This window comes from Sitophilus oryzae, unplaced genomic scaffold, assembly GCF_002938485.1.
Source record: "Sitophilus oryzae breed Bouriz unplaced genomic scaffold, Soryzae_2.0 scaffold_179_pilon_pilon, whole genome shotgun sequence".
NCBI classification, from domain to species: Eukaryota; Metazoa; Arthropoda; class Insecta; order Coleoptera; family Curculionidae; genus Sitophilus; species Sitophilus oryzae.
The window spans coordinates 3,124,642-3,149,096 of NW_022146501.1; the positions used below are offsets into that span (position 1 = coordinate 3,124,642).

The following is a 24,455-nucleotide window of genomic DNA, read 5'->3' on the forward strand; positions in this document are numbered from 1 at the left end:
GATCATTCTTAAAATGTTGTTCTAATGCGATGCATTCGTAGACTAGCAATAATTGTAGATAAATGAAACAAGTTTAGATTGGAAAGTTCCCATGGATAACGTAAATACTATTTGGCGCTGTTCTTGCAGCGGATGAGATCCAAAGCTTTTGATAATTTCGGAGCGGTTCGTTTTCCGTAATTTATCGAAAACTATTTTTTGTTGAAATTATTCTTACTTTCTTTTATTGTCATAAATATAATACAGTGTGTTACATTTTATCGATACCAATAATTAAACTTTTAGTTACGTAATCGAGGGCGCGATTTATAAATTTATTGTTGACAGCCTTGGACATATTCGGGGCCGGGCGGACTAACTGGAATTTAAATTTCCCGCTGGAGATTCAGGCGGTAGCCCTGCTGTAAAAAATGTCAAGTTGCCACATTTATTTATTTATTGCCTGACATTGTCATTAATTTTGACACTTTAATTTTGTATTACGAGTTTTTGGTTTAAATGAATTGTGTTGTGATACTTTAAGCTTAAATTTTTTGACTAGCAGACCTTGCAGTCGAACCATGTTCTTTTTAGAACCTCTTTTAGTGCAAAGTGTACAAGATAGCTTAATAGCCGTAAAAAACTCATTGCAACTTTATTAGAATATTTTGAACGGAAAAGCGGTAGTAATGGCCCTTTATGTCCTTAAGTTCTGTTAAGAAGGTGAGTTTTGTTGATGTAAATAATAACTGTTTATATATTTATAATTAATTTATTTTTGTTTCGTAAAATATTTTGATTAAAAGAAAATATATAAAAGTGGGCAACGCTGTGCCGGTCAAGCTTAATCACCTGACTAAATGTTTAATTGGTATGAACTGTAGCTTAATAGCCGTAAAAAGCTCATAGCAACCACTATAGCAGCGCCCTATAACGTACGCGATCCAAAACAATAATTGTAAATTTTGGCGGGAAGCCGAGCATTCCAATCTAAATTTATTTCTTTTGTCTATGGCAATAATTTAATGAATTAGTTTGACTTTCACTTTGTGATAGGCGTTGCTAAGTACTCCGCGTAAGTTCCATATATTTTCAAAATTTTCAGGTTGCGTATTGTAACTCGAATCTGTAGCTTTTGCCCAAATTTCCACCTGTGGAATAAAAAAATATCATAAAAGGGTCAATTTTTTACAACGTTGTCGATTCTTTCTACATCAACTTTACATACTTCATTTAATTCGTTGTTTACTGGAATTTTAATTGACCACAATGTCCATGCCCAGTGTCGTGGCGGTGGTGCCGAATCTTGAGCGTCAAAATTGGCAACTTGCCATGTTTTACCGCCGTCGATGGTCACGTCCACTCTGACGATTTTCTGTCCTCCACCTGACCACGCATAACCTACGGAGATATAAGTTTTTATAGGCGTTTTATAAACATAGGTGAAACCCTTCCAGAGAGAGAATGACATCTAATTTCAACATATGACATACAAAAATTGACAGGAAAAAAATAAATCTTAATTAAAATGACAGACAACCCTTACTGTCGGTGTTTGTTTTAAATTTTTAAAATTTCTACCTATCGCAGTATGTTTAATGTTACGTTACAAATTCAAGACTGTTTGATATACTATTCAGTCAATAGAAATGCATCTATAATTCGTAAGATTTAAGGACCTACCTTTGACGTTTATAAAACCATCTTCAACATGGATTTTATCGCCTTCTAAGGGTCTGCATATGGCTGAGATGACTGGCAGTTCTTGAATTGCTGGTGACTTTGTAAAATCGACAGTATCCCAATCGACGCAAGGCGAGAAACCTTTGTAGTCGTTTTGTTGCCAATGCGAAGAACTTTCCGACTCTGATACGTATATTTTACCTGCATGATCAATTTAATTCATTTCAATTATAGTTTTATAATCACTATCAAGCATAGTTTTGTACATATCTTTCAGGAATAGTTTGTATATTTTCCCACTTTAAAAATGTTTAAATTTATTATTTAGATATTACACAAAAAATATTGTTACGGAAGTCGCGTAATTTGGAGAATATTTGTCGCCACTGGCAACACTGTCTTTGACTAAACAGCGTCGAGCGCCATCTCTTTATGATGGACCGAAACGGGGAGTTTAGATGGAGCTTTTGAGGATTAAATGGAATGGTCTAGCCTTGTTTATATGGTTTATACCGTACGATCGAAAAAAAACGGTGTCAAAGACGGCTGGAGAATGACAATCGGCGATAATTTTAGCGAGGTCAAACTCTAGACCTTATTTACTAAAAACTAACACTTATCATAGAGGGATTAAAAAAGGATAGAACCGTTTTTAGACACACAAATCTATTTAAAAAAAAAAATTTCTCCAGTTTTAAACTAACTTTTTAACACCATTTAAAATTCATTTTTACGCAGTATAAAAATAAATTACATCCTTCCTAAAGTCAACCGGCTGTAAGCGCCATTAAAAATAAAGAAGGGTATAGGCAAAAAATGATGTCTATTGCTTGACCTCGCCAAAGTTATCATCGATTGTTATTTCCCAGCCGTCTTCGACGCCGTTTTTTTTTCAATCGTGTAGTATATTCTTACATATACAAGGGTTCTAGTTAAAACGCAAAATTCGACTATACAGAATAATAGAATAGACACAGTTATTTCGCAAAATTCTGGAAGCCAAAATTCCCTGAAGAGTTAATTGAAAATAAAAAACGAGATATTGCTCAGAAGTATCAAGGCTTCATAGTTAATCGTTACTGTATGATTTCACTGTATATTTTAAGTTGTTTAATACATTAGGTAAGTGTGTTTAATCGTAAGTACCCAGGGAATATGTAATAATATTCTATAATTGAACTGACCTAGCCATTTAACATTTCTTGCTCCCACTATCCCGGGTACTATAACTCGTACTGGATAACCGTGATCACGCGGAATGGGAACCCCATTCATTTCATAAGCTAATATTACATCTCCCCTTTTATCCACTGCTTTCCACAAAGGAATTGACGCACCATACTGTTTGGATGTCGCATCAAAATCTATACCTTCAAACTAACAAAAAATAAAACATCTGTAACAAAAAATATTTAAATTTCATATTTATAGGATCTATTTTACTTTAAATGAAAGTTGCGTACTTGTGAAACACTCTGTATGTGAAAGTAAATTTAAGTTTGTACCTGAACATGTTTTAATCTTTCTTCGTCATCTGTTACCCCTGCCAGTTTCAAAACATCTCTTAATCTCACTCCAGTCCACTGTGCGGTTCCGATTGCTCCTGGGCCCCAACTTAGACCTTTAACTGGCTTTACCTGTTTTTATTGACGTTATTATGAATTAGCAAAGGAATTTAAGACCGATGAATTCATTCTATAAACCACTTTTGAGGAAATAGTTTGAATACAACCAAAAAAATTATATCTATCTTTGTTTGATTCAGGGATAGAGCCAACACCATCGTTAACGGTAGAGGGTAGGCCTAACAGCTCTGACGTAAAAAGTTGATACGTCATCGAATGAAGGCTTCAGGTTTAATAGCGACGCGTTCCTATTATGAACTATTTTTTGTTACTTTACATATCTTTTTAATATGTTATGAATTTTTTAAATGTAGGTGATTGATACTATTATGTCTTCAAATACAATTTATTAGTATATTATACCAAATAATTGTTGTGTGCTGAGTTGTAAAGAAAATTATAACCTCGAAAATCATGTCTATGCGACTAAAGGGAATTCACTGAGGTTATTTTATTGTAACAAAAAATAGCAGGTTATTTATATGCAAACCATATACTGATCTGGTCATCGAAACTGCGTGGTCTGGATTTTAATGTGTAAGACAGTGATGTACACAGCCTAATGGAAAATCAAATGTCAGGTTGATACATTTCTTCTATGCGGTATTGCCGGATTTAGCATCAAAATTTCAAATCGCACAAGTAGGTGTTTACGAAAAATCTTGCATCTAGAGATGGAACTTTATTTTTCACAATTAATTACACATTTTACTACAACTATGATAGATTCTTAAACAACTGTCTAACAGAAATGAGCATTATTGAGTAGCTTAGATATATCATCTTCGTTTATTATTTTATTTCTCGTTCGAACCGGCAACACTGTATGCCGCTTTTTATTTTGTCTCTCTGTCTGTCAACTGGTCGTATATATTTATCTCTGTCATATGCATTGAAGTACACAGCACGGACATAAAGTGACCAGTATAAGAGTTCCGCCTTCATTAGATGACGTCAGCCATAGGGTGTCAGGCCTTCTCTTTTTCTAGGCTATAACGGCTATTTCCGCTCTTAAATATAAAATCATCATATTGATATCACTGATATCAATATAAAGGTGAAAATAATCAATAAATTAGGTGATAGACTATTATCTGGTCCAATACAATTAAATATTAACTCTGCATTTATTTTTCGAAAAAAATATTCTGCAGTTATTGTCGTCGAGAATAGGTGTATACTTTTGTTATCAATTAGTTATATAAAAAATATAGACGTATAGTCTATCCAATATGCAACAATAGTATCCACGACAGAGACACTTGTTTCTGTCATTTTCATAGATAATTGAGGTAATGTTGTTTTAACTCACGGGTAAATTATATTTTCTGTCATTTTTGAACGTCGTCTTTGGACAGACTATACCTACATGTATTGAATTACTACATTCTTTAATTAGTACTATTTTTTCTTACTTTTGTCATTTCACTTCTTCTGTTACCAGCACACATAATAGTAGCTGTGATAGTGTGCTTAGGAAATTTCTTTAACTCGTCCAAGGTAAAAGTCAGTATTTTAGATTTATCCTCAACTTCTATTTCCAATTCATATGTATCCACATCTATTTCTGGAACTGGTAAATGATTTCTCACATAGAACAACTCACTTTAAAAAAAATAAGCCTTTTACTATTTGCATAAATTTAATAATCGTGGTGTGTTATTTACTTTGGTGTAAGGAAGTTCTCACACAGTAACTGTGGGGATAATTCAGCATTAAAAGGTTTTACACTGGCAGGTTTTAAAGCTGTATGACGTCTGGGTTCCTTGGCGTAAGGATCATTCATATTTTCAATTGATAACTCCTTTTGATCATCCCTATTTAAATTTCCTAGTGATATTAATAGTTTTTAATGTATTTCGAACAGTTAATTACAACATTACCGATCCGGAGAGTCTCTAAAATTTCATATACATGTGGATTTTCATGTATTCCATATATCAACCAAAAAGGTTCTACACTGCTTCCAGCAGCCATAAGAATTTGTTCACCACCTGGATGGCCTTCAATGAAATCGGTGATGTCGTATACTCCTTCCTTGTAAGTTACCCATATTTTAGTATCTCTAGGAAGATATTGTTTGTAAAGTTCTATATTAGAGAGGTATTACACATTTACTTTGTAGAATGGTTATTAACTTCTGCTAAGGTGTAAGTAGGTAAATCATTTCGAAATATCCCGGGCCCAATAACATTGCCATTTTCACTCAAGTCCAGTAAAGAACTACAAATAAGCTTGTGCCTGTCTTTAACTAAAATCATAAAAAAAATACTAAAATCAATTCTTACTGGGAATTATATTAGAATTACATAGATCAGATAGTTCATCAATTTGGATCAATAACTCTAAAGTAATATAGCTCTACAACTACATACTTACTATAAAAATAGTATACGAATACTCCAGATAAAGCACTACCAAACATTATGGATGTTTTCCAATAATGATTTTGTCGGTTCCCATCGTTTCGTTCTCTATCTTGTTGGAAACAAGACCGAGAAATAACTCTACTATAATTAAATTTATTCAGATTGGGTAGTTTGCGAAAAACACTAAAAATATTTTACTAACAAAAATTCAAATATTCCCAACTTTCTTACCTTTTTAATAATGAATTCATCCTGTAGGCAAAGCTAACCTCTTCATTTCTTCATCAAAATATTGTTTAAATTTCTTCATTTAAGATGTGCAATAAATAATGATAAAATATACCAAGGTCAGTTTCTTTTTTTAGCAAAATACTAAAATTGGTCTTTTTTAAATTTGGCGCGTATAAACCAGCTAATTTCATTCTCTTCTTTTCTGTTTTAAGGTTTCTAGCTGCCATATTCATCCAAACTTGATATTGACCATGGTTAATTAGATTGAAGTTGCTAACGCTCTGGCCGTATAGTCCTGACAACTTAGGCCATAAAACAAAAAAAGAGAAAAGTTGATTACGCCTATTTTATTTATTAATCTATAGCCATCTTTTGATAGAACTTTGACAGATTGACATTATCAAATGTCAACATTTCATTTGGTCCAAAGTTTTTTAAAGTTATGGAAGTACAATGGGAACTCTATCGTTTTTTGTCGATTGTTCGATCTTGATATCTCGTGAAATGTGGGAAATATTCTTGAAAAAACTATGGGCGGCTGCATAGGAATATCAAGGAGTCACAGTGGGGCTGTGGAGAATAGTAGCGAATCCGTAACAAGACCAGTGTCAGGTTAGTAAAAACAAGTCTTGAACTAATTAGTCAAATTTAATTAATTATGTTGCTTTTTAATACTTATTCTAAAAATATTTACAATTAATACATTAGAGAAATTTATTTTCATTTTATCAGCGTACTGATTTATAGGAATACTGATGTGCTTCATATTATAAAATATTGTTTTCAAGTTTAGTTTGAAACTGAATTGTTATACGTATTTAACGAATTGTCCAAAATATATGTAGGTAATTATATACCAACTAAAAAGTCTATTTTACCGACAAACAAGGGGTTAAAGTTTTATTGCTTTAATAATACTTGTTAATATCTAATTGACATGACAAGTATTAACTAATCACATTATATTTATTACTTCAATATTACGCCTATTGTCTAAAACATTACTTTAGGAAATCCACATAATAAACCATACAGATTGGCCCATGAAACAATTAGATGGAAATCAGATGTACCCCTTACCGAAGGTCAACTTAGATCGAAAAGAGATGAATTTTGGGATACGGCGCCTGCATTCGAGGGCAGAAAAGAAATTTGGGATGCCTTAAGGTACATTTTAGTGTTACTGTATTAAAATGCATAGTAAGAAATCTATTTTTTTCAATATAGAGCTGCCGCCATGGCTGCAGAACAACACGATTTTGAGCTGGCGCAAGCTATTGTCGATGGTGCTGGAGTTTTTGTACCTAACGGATATATCACTGACTGTTACGATCAATTAGGCGAAAGGTATGTCACTGTAAACCCTATAAATGTGTAATTAACCTTAAAAGTATTTTAATAAATAGGTACCAAGTCCCTATATACTGTCTTTCTTATCCGATAAATATTGTTAAAGAGGACGGCAGAGATTCTCCAGCAGAATGTAGTGAACCTGTGGAAAGTGGCACGGAAACTGTGTTAAAATTAAGGTTAAGCCATACATGCAGTGATGTAAAATTGGCTGTTTATTCTAGTGATACAATCAGTATGTGCAAGAAAAAATTGCAGGTGAGTTATTTTTCATTAAATGCTTCACTTTTCTGGGTTATCAGCTTTATGATTAAATATTTATTGTCTTCAACACCTGACAATGGATTGAAAATAAGCATAAATAAATCAATTATGGGTTATTTCTTTGTATAAAAATATGTCAGAGTAATTTTGATTTGAAAAGTTTTTGTTGTTATTGAATTATTTATTTTTTAATAATTATTTTCAAATTTAAAAACATCTTGTGGAGGAGATAACTGCATCTAGGAGATGCAAACCTTGACAAAAACCTTTTATTTTTCGAAAAAAGAAATAATGTTCAGTTAACATTATTACAATTAAATTCTTATCTAATTCTATTTTTATATTATCATTGTTCTGTGACAGAAACCTTTGGCCGGACCTCCTTTGTTTTGATTGTATTTGAGGTAAATTATTGAAATGCGTCGGTAATTTCGTTGGCGATCGTTAAATATTTAAAACACACACTAACATGGCATACAAACTACCTGCTTTTATGTGACACACTAATCAATAATACATAATGATGTCCAGTGACCTTTTAGATTGACGACGATAAAGAATTGATTGATTGGCAGAACTTGTTATTTATATGGTTTATTGCTTTTTTTTCTAGGAATACCTATGATGGTTAAAAGTGTGTTTATATGATACTATCAGATAGGGAAACCACTGTGTTAATATACAGGGTTTATTAAAAAATAATACAGGATAAATACGAGGGTACTCTGAAATGTACGGGGAAAAAATCTGAAAAGTTGTTTAATATGTTTTTTATTTTAAATTTCTAATTTGTTTTAGAGCCAAGAAGGTATTGAATCGTCTAGACAAAGATGGTTCTATGGTGGAAAGCTTCTTGGTGACAAGTTACACATTGAAGAAGCCAAGATACCGTTAGGCTATGTAGTTCAAGTCATTGTCAATATGGAGAATTACTCTCCTATACCAAACAAAAAAGCCTTATGATGAGTTAGAGAATTTACATTAGGGTAAGTTTTACAATTATTTTTATTCAACCTATTAAAATTATTCACTGAATTTATTAAGAAATTTAAAATGATTTTTTTTGTTGTTTCAGTTTAAGTATTACAGGTAAACAAAGTTAAAATGATTAAAAATAAAAGGTACTGACCAAAATGTAGGTTGTGAACACAATGTGAAAGAACTAAAACCCAAAAAATAACCCTAGGACCATATCAAAATAAATGGTATTTAATAATGTTGAATGATATTTAATAATGTTGGGAATATTTATTTTGCCATAAACGCTACCATGACACTTTATTGGTGCTTTTGTATTATACAGGATGTCTCTTTGAAAATAACTTATGTTGATATAATTTGTTTTATATAACAGTATGTCCCCGGATTATCTTATAAGAGGAAAAACTTTTTTATTATTGGACATTTAAAAAAAAGCATTCTGCATAAAAAAAATTGCTTGTTCTAAAACGGTTAATTCCGTTTATCACTTTTTCTGTAGCATTGAACTAAATAAATTTTGTGCTTCTTTAACATTTTAAAACAGCAAAAAATATGACGTTAATTAAAATTCTCTCAATAACAATCTATCAAAGAATGAAAACGCAATTATATTACCATAGCGCGTTTTGATTTTTTTTTGCTCAAAATGTCAATAATAAAAAAGTTTTTCCTCTTGTTAAGACAATCCGGGGACATACTGTATAATAATTAAAATTTAGAAAAATTCTCAAAATATCTTAATCTCCCATTGACACTAATATTGTCAGAAATTTATAGTTTTCATAACACCAACTTTAGTATATTACAAATTTATTTAGAGACACCCTATAGATACCGGTTACATTATTTAACGATATAGGAAGTCCTATATGAAATTTTACGTCACAGATATCAATAAAATAAATATAAGATAGTAAAAAGGTAACATAATCACTAATATAAAAAGTATTGCTTTGTTTTATGTTTTTATAAACTGTATAATCGAAAAAAATAGCGTCACAGTGGCCAATGACAATCGTTTATTAAGAATTGATATAAGGTAAACAAAGATTAATATTTGATTAAAAAAAATAAATTGCGTGTGAACGATTAACATATCTGGAAACGCCTTTTTTTTAATTAAATCTGAATTTTTGACATGTTTTTATAACAAATTTTGATGACATATAGGGTCGGCTTATTTATTGTCGTGTCAAAGACCACTATGACGCCGTTTTTTTCCCCATCGTTGCGTTAATGGTAATAAAACATTTATGGGACTTTTTATAGTGGTTCTTGGTATATTTATGTTATTTAATAGATCACTAGAATCGCACAATGTATTTGAAAAAATATCGCAAATTTCCTTTAATTTTGTGTAAATATTTATAATCAAAGCATTATTTATTTTCTTTAATATTACTCATCAGAAAAAGAAATCTATGATGGGTTTTGTGTTCTAAATAAAAAGTACAATTAATTTTTAATACTTGTCTTGAAATAGTTCAAATGTACAATTAAAAAAAAAATAAAATGCAATCAAATATCAGCACAAATTAAGCCGGGAACCCATTAGCCAACACCCGACGTGATGCCACACGATGCCACACTATCCCGTGTTGCGACGTACCCATTAGATAACACGTGTTAACACGCCTGAAATTTTTATTAGAGTTAAAAAAGTATCGATACCCATACCGATATTAGATTATAATCATAATACCAGTACACCAATATATTCAGAATCGAATATCGATATTATTAAATCAATCTTATAGGGATCAATCTTTTGTTGCCGATTGTTTCTGGATCTATCTTGTTATATCCGATGTTGAGTCGATTCAAAATATCGATTTATTTTATTTTTGGGGCATCCCTACATCAACTACAAAATTAGATAGCTGCGGGGCTAGAGAGGCAAGCGGGGAACAACACGCCGTAACACACGTCGGTGAGATCTGGGACCGACAAATCGACCATCACACGCGTCATAGCGTGTTATAGCGTCGGATGGCGTCGCGTGTTGCGTAGTGTGTACGCAATACATGTAATTAAATGGAAAACATACGCACAGATCTTCATGACGTGGGGTAGCATGGCATCACGTGGCGTAGCTTGTTGGCTAATGGGATCCGGGCTTTATTGCTTATGGATTTTGTAATCAAACCAGTAACGTTTAGCTTTAAAAAACGTACGATTTGAAATATTTCAAGAACTGTTAAAGCATTTCTTAGCGCATTGGCGTCGATTAGACGATATTAGATTCACTGTAAGATTGTGTATTTTTATATATTTGCGTGCGGCACACAAATATTGTTGTATATAGATACGCCTTGAAATTTTTATATCTAATTATTATTATTTATCGATATTTGGTTGGAGTTAACTGATGATAGCTTTAGGTTTATACATATATAAATAAATAATTCTATTATTGTATATAAAATAAGATTGACTGTCGTATTTTAGAAGAAATGTTAATATAGTACAGTACGTGAAACTTATGCGCAGGTGTCAGGTTATATAAATACTCTATTTAAATAATAAAAGTTTTTAAAGAGTTTACGAGAAAGGTACAAATTTAAATTTTTACTTAACCAGTTGCTATTTAAAAATTTAAACTTGTATAATTAATAATTTAGAAATTACTATATTAGTATAGAGTTAAAGGGAGGCACACTATTTGAAATTACAAAAATTTGGCTATTTTTGGTTAAAATATTTTGTTAAAATCGATTTAAAACTTTGCATATAAAGATTAAGGAAGTATCCATGTATTTGTGTATGGTAGTAGGTGGGGATCCTTGACAGTTCTGTTTGACGATTCACTTGGTACATTTGAATTTGATTTGAAATTTTGTGGATTTGTCAGTCTTTACTGAGCTTATTTTTGGTGATTTATTATTTATTCTACAACTGATAATTGTTTAGAGGTAGTAAATCTGGAAGGAAATTTTGTGGCAGAACTTAAATTATAACAGTGACACTATTGCGATTTATCGAAAAAAACTGTAGAATAGTTGGTTGTGTAGCGTGCGGAAGATCTCGATCAAAAATCGAGGGGAATAATGGAATAACTTGTCACTAGTAAGTGACTATATAATATACATACGTGTAGTATACCCAAGAACAGTTAACCTAATAGGACTGCTCATTCAACCAAAAGTGTCTGCAAGTGCATGCGAAAACTCCTCGCTTTGTGACGCCATTGTAGTCCTTGTCATGGTTATTAGTCCCTATCCGGCAAATCAAAACGTTCATTATTTAGTTTATTTATTTAAACGCCTTATATGTATGCAGTATAGAAAATTAACCGTATAGATCGTATTAAATACTCGGATAATGCATTTTTAAAAACAGCAGTTCCCAGCATCACCTTTTGCAAGCATTCTTTTTAGAATACCTCCATATTTTGCTTTAAAATAATTAATAAACAATATCGTGGGCACTTAGTAAGCACTTTGTCACAATCCACAACACAAAATGAACGTATTTAGACACTCTATAGCTCTAAAAACTTTAAGACACCTTTTCACATTTAAAATTGACAAAATAATTAACTCAAGATTTCTCAGCTGTTACTCATAAGTTTACCATAGGCAACTAATAATACACACTATCATGACAAGGCAAGGACAAGGCTTTGACAAGGACTACAATGACGTCACAACTGTCAGCTGAAGCGCGGGAAGAGGCGAACGTACGTCTTATGAGGATGAGCAATCCTATTAGTTTACCGTTCTTGGCCAAAAGTGTCTGCCAAGTGCATGCGAAAACTCCTCGCTTTGTGACATCATTGTAGTTCTTGTCATTGTTATTAGTCCTTATCCGGCAACCAATAATACACACACGTGCATTATTGGTTGCCGGATGCAAACGTTCATTATTTAGTTTATTTATTTAAACACCTTATATGTATGCAGTATAGAAAATTAATTGTATAAATCGTATTAAATACTCGGATAATGCATTTTTGACAACAGCAGTTCCCAGCATCACCTTTTGCAGGCGTTCTTTTCAGAGCACTTCCATATTTTGCTTTAAAATAATTAATAAACAATATCGTAGGCACTTAGTAAGCACTTTGTCACCATCCACAACACAAAATGAACGTATTTATACACTCTATAGCTCTAAAAACTTTAGAAACACCTTTTTCCCATTTAAAATTGACAAAATAATTAACTCAAAATTTCTCAGCTGTTATTTTTATAAGTTTACCATAGGCAACTAATAATACACACTATCATGACAAGGACTACAATCACGTCACAACTGTCAGTTGCAGCGCGGGAAGAGGCGAACGTACGTCTTATGAGGATGAGCAATCCTATTAGTTTACCGTTCTTGTAGTATACCGACCATTTATGAAATTCACTTAAAATTAACTTATTTAACTATATATTTTTTCTTGCATTTTTACTTTTATTTGCTACTTGTCAAAGGTTAGATGTCAAAAAATTTAGATACGTCAATTTGACTTACCTAAATAATTATTAAACTTCTCTATTTTTGTTAGAATTATATATTTAACAATTTTAATAACTACCAACATTTATTGACAACGTCAAATGAAACAACAAATTATTGAGTCTACCCTACATCATATTTTTACACGTTTTGAATAAAATTAGAACGGCACTGATAAACCGGAATTTAAGTCGGCCATTTTAGGTCCCCATCGCGCTCGACCTAAGTTTTTTGATATGCTCCTTCCTTAATCTTTTTTTCAAAAGTTTAAAAGTTATTCGATATTCAACGGTGTGTATACGGGGTGTCCTTTATAAGAATGTACAGTCAGAAGTATCTTAAATCATTTAAGATTCAAATATTTGACTAAAACCCATTTATTTGGTGGTATGCTTTTTTTAAACTGTAGTTTAATATTTAATATTTTATTCCACTCTTCTTACTGTCAAGTACTTAGTTCTTGTAAATAACGAAATATAATAATATAAATATAAAAGTTAGTAGACAAGTGTAATAGTACACTGTCATTATTTATGGATATGGATTGGTAAATTCTTATATGGAACACCTTTGTACTGCATCGTCATATAAAAAACCTAAAATTAATAAATAAATAAAGGAGATAATCAGAAAAAGAATATACATATATGACAGTGACAGTTATCTGTTGATTTATTTCGAAAGTAGATTGTATTTCTGTATTTTTTTTTATATGTTGTTGACAGACTTTAGACAATTGATTTTGATGAATTTTTGTTTTTACTAATACTTAACCAATCTGTTTTAATTTGAAACAGAACTACTGATTTGTGAAGAACTATACCTATCTTAATTATATCTTATTTTGAATTAAATTAAATTCACAGACAACTGATAAAAATTCAAAACCAAATAAAACTTCAATACACAGTTTTTTTATAATTAAAAAATAAGTATTTAGATTTTAGAAACATTCGTCTCCTTTATTTATTTGATATTTCTCCAAAATTAAATTCGCTTGTTCATATATAGAAAAAAAAATGAACCAACAATACGAATTTACTGTCTCAATTACTTTATATAAGGATTACATAACACTTTGGCACAAAAATAATGTCAAATATATCAAAAATAAATTTTTACTTGTTTTGTAAGATAACACAACGAATTTTTGAAAGAAATACCAAAACATTTCCATCAGTATTACGTTTTTATTGAGTATACATAAATTATTAAATAAATTAAAATATTAACTATCCAACAACATAAATTGTAATTATTATAACATACAGAATAGAAGACCCAATTATCTTTTAAGATTTTAGATTCTATTCTATATGTTAGCTTAGTTTGTGACTGATTATTAGATAAGTTTTGATATTATAAGTTAAATTGCGGGGTTTTCCAACGCCTAAATATACCGTATGATAAAAAACGGCGTCGCAGTAGTGGCCTGTCAATTGACGATGGATGAAAATATCTTTTGCGTCTAAGAGGACCTGAGAAATTATCATGGATTTCTGTTTCAAAGGTCACTGTGGCGCCTTTTTTTCACGGTATTCGGTTTAGTAGAGCCTAAAAACTCTTTTGTGCATTTCATATGTACAGGGTGGTCGAAATTGGTCTGTTTTAACAGAGAAACCCTATTTCCTGACTAGATAGAGTAAAACCGACATAGATGTCATGGGATCGAAAATTGCCCATAACTTTTTTATTTTGCGGAATAATAAAATTCTGTAAAAACGTTCTCAAGGCAAATTTTTAAGCACAATCCAGTGGCGTAGTCAGTTTTTTTCTATGCTTGCTTTTTTTTGTCAGAAAAAATAAAAAATACATTTTTTTAAATGGAAATCATAGTTGGCTATGAATTTTAAAAAATACTGGCGTTTAACCCTTCCCAACGGTATAAAGTTATCGGTATCTATTTCTAAGAATGAGAGAAATATTTGTTTTTTTATCTTTATATCAAAGCGGGCCTTCATTTTGTGTTGACCTATTTGCCTAATTATTTTTTATCACAATTTGATATTCTACATTATTATTTATCTGCATAGCTAAAAACTTGTGAAAAGGTAAATTAACATTCTATATAAGTATTAGTCATTACAATTGAAATCGATAAAATAAACAAAGTAAAAAACTATAAAAACGTATTTTTTGAGTGACGAATATAGTTTTCTAAAAAATCATCAAATGTTCAAACTTGAGCACCTCCTTGTTGAATACACAATAAACATATTTTGCGCACAGAGTTACAACAATTTACTAGACGAACTGGTGTAATAAGCCCAAAAGCTTGCCTAGTAGCCTTCTGCAATTCTTCTTTCGTCCTAATGGCTCTTCCCTTATATATAAGGTCTTTTAATTATCCCCATAAAAAAAGTCGAAAGGAGTTAAATCACAGGCCAAGATATGGGGCTCCTTGTTCCAATCCAGTTCTTTCTAAATTTCTCATTTAATAGATCAGTTATAACCCTGGCTTTTTAATTGTAAATGGTAATACTAATATAGAATATAGTTGATTTACCTTTTCAGAAGTCTTTAATTATGCAGATAAATAATAATATAGAATATTAAATTGTGATAAAAAATAATTAGGTAACTAGGTCAACACAAAATCAATGCCCGCTTCGATACAAACATAAAAAACCTAATTTTTTTCTCATTCTTAGAAATAAATACACATAACTTTATATCGTTGGAAACGGTTAAACACCAGTATTTTTTTAAATTCATAGCCAACTATGATTTCCATTTAAAAAATTATATTTTTTATTATTTCTGACAAAAAGAGAAAGTATAGTAAAAACAGGCTACGCCACTGGATTGTGCTTAAAAAGTGCCTTAAGAACGTTTTTACAGAATTTTATTATTCCGCAAAATAAAAAAGTTATGGGCAAATTTCAAAATAGTAAAAAATTCAAAAAGACCCCGAAATGGCCCCGAAATCGAGCCCTTGATATCTATGTCGGTTTTGCTCTATCTAGTCAGGAAATAGGTTTTCTCTGTTAAAACAGACCAATTTCGACCACCCTGTACACTAATCGATACCTACGTAAATTACTGATTTAAAAAAAGTAAACGTTTGAAAGATATACAAACTGTGTTAAATTAGGAATATTAATGTAATTTCACTATTTATACCGTTATCCTATAATAATTAAAGACTGCTATTACTGATAATTATCTATTTTAACATCACACTCGAGTTAGAACAGACTGTTATAATTTATTTTCGAACATTAAAGAGTTTTAATAAATCGGTACTACGAATGCACAAGTGTGATGGTGTGATTTATTCATATTAAAAACATTATAGGTATAGGACAAATCATAAATAAACCAGCACTTCAACTTTATATATTTATTTATAGAATTATCTATTATTTTTCCTTCTATACAGATCTTTAAAAATTTAAGAAAATTATAATTATTTCTTGTAAAAATTCTTTGAAAAAAGTGATACAGGTGAATATTAACCCAAAATATATTTTTAATAGTTGCAAATACCGGTAATCATTTCCACGTATATTTTGGTGAGAGATTGAGGGAATTGCTGGTTTGTTTACGGTATGTCAAAACTATAGTAATATTTATGATAAAAAAGGCAATATAGGTTTAATGATAATAATATAGCGTACCTTAAAATTGTTTTAACGTTTATAAAAAAATGAATGCAAAAAATAAAGCATTTATTAGAAAATACCATTTTTATTTTTTTATGTAGGACCTTTTTATTTTCCACAAATGTCGCATGTTTCATGGTCAAAATAAATCCCCGTATGAAAGTTTGAATATTAGAGGAAATTTTTTGTAACATAATTTTTAACACGACAAATTTAATAGGGAGAAAACAGGAAGTGCTGTAAAATTAAATAGCTTATCTTTATAAATGTAATGTTTATTTAACTTAACCAGACTTATAAAATAATACTAACAAGTAATAACAACACGAATTCAACAAAATAATAACATCGGGTTGATTTACAAAAATAAAAAAATAAAGGTTCTTTAGATAGCTTTTGGTAATCGCTTTAGTTCATGGGTTAGCCATATGGCTGTAGATAGGACCAATAATGAGCCACTTTGGTGACTGGCTGCTACTGGAGTGGGTACATAGGTGAGTAAAGTTGTTATACCCAAAACAACCTGAAAGTATTATAAGTTTTTTTTAAGAAACCAAATAAGTTAACATCAGAAAAAAATGTAATTTTTTTATAGAAAACAGTAAAGGAAAAAAATATATCAGGAATTGTTCTTGTTGGATTTATTTCGTTTTTGAAAAATCTTTTGCGAGATCTTTTGTAAATGGCAAAAGAAATATTTTTTTGAGGGCCCCTGTATATTTATTAATATTAGTAGATATAAAATCGAATGGTGCCACGACTGTCGCCAGTGACACATCAAAGAACAAATTGAGAAATGAGATTTTTTGAATTTAGTACAGCTCTCATTGGTACTTTGAAATGTCAACGACAGAACATAGTCAAAGAGTAGAGAATATTCTCTACTCTTTGGCATAGTTCTGAGAACGCGGCTTTAAGGTTTAAAGTATGACAGATGTCACAAGACATGCCTTTTTAGGGTTCCGTACCCAAAAACGGGAACCCTATTACTAAGACTTCGCTGTCCGTCCGTCCGTCCGTCTGTCACAAAGGTCTATCTTATGCTCCGTTATAGCTAGACAGTTGAAATTTTTACAGATAATGTATCTATGTTGCCGCTATAAGAACAAATACTAAAAACAGAATTAAATAAATGTTTATAAATAAAAAAGTACTTTCACTAAACATTATCTTTTAAGTAAGACTTTTACATAGAATCTTTCAAGTCCTCGGTGGCCGCGTGGTTTAAAGCGTTAGGACTTTACGCTGCTATGACGTTGGAGCCGTAGTAAGGCAGGTTCGAATCCTAGTCAAGGCGACTTTTTTTAACCGTCTTTATTTTAATTTTTACATATTTATTTTTACTTTTTATGTATTTATTATTGATTAATACAATTTTTAGTAATGTGTTTCTTCATTTTTTTTTAAATTACTTATACGCGCATTCAAAATTTCAGCTAAATCGGAAAAAAAGTTTATAATAATATAGTGTCTAATGTTGTATAGATAACGAATGGTACGAAACCCTTCGTGCGCGAGTCCGACTCGCACTTGACCAATTTTTTTTTGTTTTATTTTGAACTGCATAATATAATATGTTATAATTTATGCTGGTATAAACTTTTTTACTTTATTCCATTCAATTGCAAACCATTTTGACACACTGTATAAACAAACTCTATATCAATACAAACCTGTAAATATCCTGCAAGAAGTAAGGCGTTTGCTGCAATGTACGCTCTCCTAGGTAAAATACGTTTTCTGCTTAAATACCACAGTGCTGTAATTAAACCTAAAGTTGTAGTTCCTAAAATCCTATGATTGAATTGGACCGTTGTTGGATTTTCCGTAAAATTAACCAGTTTGGGTGTGTATGCCAGGATATCGTCGGGAATCCACTTATCCGCCATTTTGGGAAAAGAATTGTATACCAAACCTGCATCTAATCCTGCCACAAAAGCACCTACAATAATAAAAAGTACTTTTAAGTAAAACGTGCCATTTACTTTGTTGGATTTAACATATTAAATAATTATAATACACTTTGCTATGTATATATCGTAGTCTCATATACTGTCCTCCATTCACGCAGTTGTGCAGCTCCTGAACTTTTCAAGAAGATGACACTCTCACTCCAGTCATAAAATTCAGAACTGTTCCGCGCCATATGGAGGCACCAGGCTATCGCGCACAGCTCCTTTCAGAACCGTTCTCGAGTAGCCCAGGGCGTAAAGCTCTGGAACTTGAAATTCGCGAATGGAGGACAGCAATAGTGTATTTCGTCCTTTTATTAAGATCCTAGTCACTTCATGAAGCGTCGCGTCGGTTAGGTTAGTTAGTTTAGTTAGGTTTTAGAGACATATACAAGCCACGTAGCAGATGATTTATTTACCTGAAACTGCTGTAAGGAACACCATTCCTTTCGTTGTATGCGCGAACATCCTAAATTTTCGCGTAGCTTTCAGTACTGCGTCGGTACTAACTTTGAGAGTTTCGGCCGGTAGCAACTCGTTAAATGCGGACCATAACAACAGCGTATACAGAACAAAGGCGAGACTCAAATGACTAGCTAGACGGTACTGAGAAACGCGCGGTACGTCATTTTCACCGTGAAATCGTTCTTCGAGACCAGACTTAACCATATACCATCCCATCAAACCCTGAAATAAAAAAAAATCAGTCTCAATTTAACAAAAAACCTTTTTAGAACTGCAGGTTTGTCTGAAATGTCCACGTTTAATGAATAAAGACATTTATTAATTTACAAATAATATACTTTACCGTATGTAAACTTTTTTAAATTTATAAGCTTAAGAGTCCATTTCACTTGTCCGAAAAATTAGCGAAATAAGCGTTCGGCATTTAACGTTTTATGTAAAACTGGCTAGATATTTTTACACAAATGAAGAAGAAAATTAAAGATAGAGGATTATACTATACTACTACTACTCTGTATTGAAGCACATTTTTAGACAACTGCTTTATCTTTAAAATTTTGTTGGTCAAACATCAACAAAATATCCTCCTGTTTGGACTAAATTTTCTCGAAAATAAAGACATACCTAATTTAAAATTCCGTTACAATACAGAAAGAGATTGAAGTTTTATGATTACAATCATATATAATTTATATGATATATATTTCCTTCGGCCACAGTGCCCCTAACCCGACCCCTGAGAGCGACCCGAACAGTACAGCGTAATAGATTCTTAAATAACTGCTCTATTTTGGACTTATTTGAAAAATGGAAATATACCCGGTATATTCTCATACCTGCAAACCGATTAAGGCTCCAAAAGCCAACACTCTCTTCTTTAAGGCTGGCGTAAATCTGCCTCTAGCCCAGAAGTATACAGCGGGTATCAAAAATACGACCCCTATCAATCTACCCCATTGCCTATGTCCGTACTCCATATGCCAAATGAATTTGAATTCAGAAAGCGTCATCTCTCGGTTCTTTCTACATGGAAAAAAATGATGATGCTAAAACCTAAAAGATACTTAAAAATACTGAACTTACAATTTAAATTCGGGATATTGCTGATACTTGGCAAACTCCTCCTCCCATTCTTGTTGCGTCCTGGGCATTTTTTCACCTAATAATTTCCATGTTACCATTGAAAGCCCGGATTCAGTTAAACGTGTTACTCCCCCTGTAAGCCATTAATTAACTTTATTACTAAAAAAGGGACATCTAAAGGCAAAAGAAACACTTAAATTCAATAATTATTTTATTAAATTTTAATATTTAATATAAATAAATATGATTTGTATATTTATTACACTCCACGAGTCCTCTTAATTATTTCTTCAACAACAATATACACACTTTTTAAAATACCATAATAAATACATATACCTAGAATAACAGCTACAAAAACCATTCCGCTACATGTTAACAGCCAATATCCAACAGTTTTTGAACTTTTCTGCGGTGAATTTGATGTGAGTCTTAAAAGTACTGTGCCATTACTTCTTGATAAAAGCTAAAAATTAATATGAATCAATATATAAAGATATATTTTTTAACTGATCATAATTTACCTTCAGGTTATTCTGCCAAAAAGTTTGTGGTTTTCTACAAGATATATTAGTCAGACGTCTTATAGGTGAAATTTTATAAAGGCTTTTTGAAGATGTGTTTAAAAATTGGGATGAAATTCTTGGAGTTAATGTGCAAAGTCTTGAAACCGACAACATTCTTTTTCATCTATTTCTGCAAAATATTTTTACTACTTTTGAACATCCCCCTGTATTATCACAACCAATATGATTATATTCTAGGTCAAAGATATTTAATTTGATTCTAGGTGATATTGGCACAACATCCTTTTTTCATGTATTTCTGCAAAATATTTTTTATACTTTCGGACATCCCCCTGTATTCTAAGCGTAAACAAAGACAAGTTCCTTATCTTATTTCTAACTTACAATATTGTTAGTTACAATTAAATCGATCTAGAATTATTATAAATCTATTACCACATTGAATTCTGAGTTTATTGTAAGTACTTTAAACGTTTCTTCATTAATTTGTAATGATAAGATATTGTATATGTAAATAATGGATACCAAAATTGAAACATTACATCAAATATTTGACAAAATGTCTTATGGTGAAAATCTTGAGGACACTACCGAAGCTAGTGTAAGTAATTTTGCAGTTGTAGTAAAATTTTATATAAAAAATGAGTTAATTTATAGGAATGGGTTCAATCCACAGAAATACAAGACAAAACTAATGATGTTGATGATGTTCTAAAAGGTATAAAACAAAGTACAGAAAAAGTTCAAAAGCAACATTTGATAAGGTAAAACTTTAAAAAATCCTTTTTATAAATATATACGTTTAAAAAGAAAATATCCGTTGATTAGATTAGCTCAAGAAATCCAAGGAAAGTCCAATGTAATAGCACAAATTGAAATTATACAACGGGGAGTGCTATCAAAAGACACGAAAAAATCGACGGATATTATAGCACAGTATTTGTTTTACTATGCAAATTTTATTAAACGAAGCAACGAGAAAGAAAAAAAAGGAGAATCCAAAGGTAATTTTGTACACTCCGTTTATAACCTTAAAATTATGGTGGATTTTTAAAAAAAATATATTATAAATAAAATTAAGGTACTTACACGTTTCTAATGTATTATAAAATAATATAAATTATCGTTCTCAATCACTACATGTACAATTTCCAATAATATGGATATTTTGCGGTTTTTGCCGATTAAAATAATACCTCCGAAGTTATCACTGGCTCCAGCTGCCAAATGTCACGCGTATTAATCTGTGGTGCCTATAAAACCGTTCATTTTCCATAATTTTAAATACCGGGGTCATTCAATAAGTTAGATAATATAATTTTTTAATATTTTATAAATGCTTTCCCAAGTACTTTCATTTATTTTTTAGGATTAAACGTAGCAGTTTTTGAAGACGATAGCCCTTTATGGCTTTTAGCGCTTGCCATAATACCAAGTATAGTATCAGGTTATACAATTTTAATTCAAACTGGAATTAAATTTGCGAGGGTTGTAAAATATATATTGGAATTAGCTAAAAAAGTGGGGTAATACTTAAATTATTATTTGTAAATCACTTGAAAGTACCTAATTACTGTGTTTTTTTAAGGATACCTGAAGAATTTTTTGTACTTGTCCCAAGTTGTAATTGTTCGGTATCATCAAATGATACCGAATTACAATTATATTTGAATAATGAACGAGTAGGTATAATTATTCTATTTTTAGACTTACTAAATCCAAAATATAAGGGAGTCAATAAACTGAACAAGAAAATTTTGGTTTGTAAGTTTCCTCATTAAATTTATACGTTTATGATTAAAATTAATTAATTTATTGTAGTTTCGTCATATAAAACGTCGGTAATAGTTTTTGACGACGCTGATACGGATTCTGCTGTTGAAAATATTATAGAAGCTGCATGGGGCTACCAAGGAATGGTAGGGATAATTATATAGTAACCAAATATAAGTTTTTTATATTATACAACTATACTTGATATGTATAGTTTATTTTGAAATAGCTTATTTTACTTGTTTCAGAATCCTTGGTCTGTAGATACTGTAATAATTCAAGAGAATGTGTTTAATAAAGTGGAAGTAAAATTAAGACGTAAATTGGAGATTCTTAAAATTGGGTATGGTAACGATAGAAATGCTGATATATCTTACCCCACAAATTCAAAAATATTCAAAAATTTGACTAAGCAAGTCAACAAGGCAAAATCATTGGGCATAACAGTTTATCAGAAAGAAATAAGTACTAATAGTGATTTTACTCCTACACTTATCATAGGTAAAATAAGTCCTTAAATTGATTGATTAAAATAAATGATTTTTTCTTTAGGGTCAAAAGTTTCTACAAACAATGTGATTGAGACCTTAGAAAATAGTTTTGCCATAGCATTAGTGCCTTTTAGATTTATTGATGAGGCTGTCAATTTGGCTAATAATTCTAGACAAGGATTGGGCGTGTCTGTTTGGTGTGAGAATATTGGACTAGTGAATGAAGTAGCTAGAAAATTAAACGTAAGAATACTTCTTGCGTATTTAAAATCAAAACTACAAAAATTATTTATTTTAAGGTGAATAATGTCTGGATAAACTCTCATGGTTTACTCTCTCCTGAGGTGCCTTTAATACCTTTCAAAGACAGTGGTCTTGGATTTTTTGGATCTAAATTCGGTATTTAATATAATTTTTGGGGTTCAATGTAGATATTAATTTTTATTCAAAAGGAATTGCAGAATACGCGAAAATTTCACCGCCTATTCAACGCGGGCCATTTGAACTACCAGACGCGTATAAGAACGTCGAGGTTGTGAAAAATGCAATTAATTTGGGTAAACGTGCAAGCAGTATCTGGAATAAAAAGACATTTTTAGATAAATCTCTGGTTTTCCTACAAATAGAAAAGCTTATTGATGAAAATAAGTCGAAAATTATGTAAGTTAAATATATATTAGCCATTATAGGTAACAAGATTTTACGTAAGCTCTTGTTTTAGTTCAAAAGTGCCTGATGCATGGCTTGTTAACTTATTGCAAACGATAGAAGAAGGTGTATCAGTTATTCCAGGAATTGGAGGAACTCTTAGTATAAATGGTTTTAATGTAACATCCTCCAAAGAACCTAAAGGTGTTCTTGTCATTGAAACCAGAACCGATATAGATACCCATTGTTGGAAGTTAATAATTGCCGCTCTTTTAGAAGGTATTTTTTTAAATAAATATAAATAGTTATTTTTATAATACAATTAAAATTGTAGGTAACAGTGTAATATTACTAAACGAATCGGCCGCAACAGAAAGTCTTTATCAGGATATCAGTAAGCAGTTTCCAGCATGCGTTTTGTCCGTTTTTCCTTATAGTCTAGACGCGGTAAAAACTTGTTCTCTACACAAAGAGTTGGACGGGTATTTTTCAAACGAGAGCAATATCATTTTCAGTTTGTTGCCGCTCTCAGAGTCAAAAATATTCGGTTTTACTAGCGACGACTGGGAGCATAATTTTAGAAAAGTTATATTGGTTAAAAACGTGTGGAGCAATATAGGGCTGTCTTTTCAGTGTAATTTATAAGTTGGAGATAACTTAGATTCAAATTACATATTATAATCTTTTTACACGTCCGTTGATCAAAATGTACGATAATTTTAAAAAATAGTGTTTGTAATCCATAATCTTCTTTTTTTTTCTTAACCCATTAGTCATTGACTTAGGACATATGTACACAGTATGGTACACAGCCACAGAGCACATCCATAAAGCACATTTACATATACAGAGCCAATAAAATAAGAAGAAGAATCGATATCTTCTTTTTCATGGAATGGCCTTTAGTCAGTACACTATTCAGCCAGCACCTGAAAGTTTAGCCAGATTCTGGAAAAAACTCGCCAGTCTTTAAAAACGAG

General features: G+C 31.2%; 4 protein-coding genes across 6 annotated transcripts; 2 read left to right on the forward strand and 2 right to left on the reverse strand.

Annotated features, from left to right (window-relative positions):
* Positions 1-765: 765 nt before the first annotated feature.
* On the reverse strand, positions 766-5,996 carry LOC115882810 (probable sulfite oxidase, mitochondrial). Of its 2 annotated transcripts, none has more exons than XM_030901057.1 (11): positions 5,888-5,996; positions 5,667-5,839; positions 5,406-5,538; positions 5,171-5,352; positions 4,955-5,117; positions 4,703-4,892; positions 3,168-3,299; positions 2,847-3,039; positions 1,663-1,863; positions 1,208-1,380; positions 766-1,130 (listed from the first exon to the last, which is right to left on the reverse strand). In XM_030901057.1, the coding sequence occupies exons 1-11, from the start codon at positions 5,905-5,907 to the stop codon at positions 1,002-1,004; spliced, it is 1,689 nt and encodes a 562-aa protein (XP_030756917.1). In that variant the 5' UTR covers positions 5,908-5,996; the 3' UTR covers positions 766-1,001. The 2 variants fall into 2 exon arrangements, with proteins under 2 accessions (XP_030756917.1, XP_030756918.1); XM_030901058.1 differs by having other exon boundaries at positions 5,667-5,797; positions 5,888-5,988.
* A 298-nt stretch (positions 5,997-6,294) lies between these two features.
* On the forward strand, positions 6,295-8,610 carry LOC115882765 (ubiquitin domain-containing protein 2). The gene is made up of 6 exons (XM_030901009.1): positions 6,295-6,499; positions 6,898-7,054; positions 7,115-7,234; positions 7,294-7,495; positions 8,300-8,487; positions 8,577-8,610. Exons 1-5 carry the CDS (start codon positions 6,418-6,420, stop codon positions 8,462-8,464), a joined length of 726 nt encoding a protein of 241 aa, XP_030756869.1. The 5' UTR covers positions 6,295-6,417; the 3' UTR covers positions 8,465-8,487; positions 8,577-8,610.
* Positions 8,611-16,795: 8,185 nt separating this feature from the next.
* Positions 16,796-21,761, reverse strand: LOC115882650 (cytochrome c oxidase assembly protein COX15 homolog). Of its 2 annotated transcripts, none has more exons than XM_030900840.1 (8): positions 21,653-21,761; positions 20,561-20,732; positions 20,376-20,502; positions 20,037-20,169; positions 19,790-19,976; positions 18,908-19,175; positions 18,210-18,478; positions 16,796-17,059 (listed from the first exon to the last, which is right to left on the reverse strand). In XM_030900840.1, exons 2-8 carry the CDS (start codon positions 20,714-20,716, stop codon positions 16,922-16,924), a joined length of 1,278 nt encoding a protein of 425 aa, XP_030756700.1. In that variant the 5' UTR covers positions 20,717-20,732; positions 21,653-21,761; the 3' UTR covers positions 16,796-16,921. The 2 variants fall into 2 exon arrangements, with proteins under 2 accessions (XP_030756700.1, XP_030756701.1); XM_030900841.1 differs by having other exon boundaries at positions 20,561-20,861.
* Positions 20,890-24,217, forward strand: LOC115882648 (potassium-activated aldehyde dehydrogenase, mitochondrial-like). The gene is made up of 12 exons (XM_030900838.1): positions 20,890-21,164; positions 21,221-21,327; positions 21,392-21,567; positions 21,933-22,089; positions 22,152-22,327; positions 22,385-22,482; positions 22,585-22,837; positions 22,889-23,070; positions 23,127-23,226; positions 23,280-23,487; positions 23,549-23,754; positions 23,810-24,217. Exons 1-12 carry the CDS (start codon positions 21,081-21,083, stop codon positions 24,118-24,120), a joined length of 2,058 nt encoding a protein of 685 aa, XP_030756698.1. The 5' UTR covers positions 20,890-21,080; the 3' UTR covers positions 24,121-24,217.
* Positions 24,218-24,455: the final 238 nt, after the last annotated feature.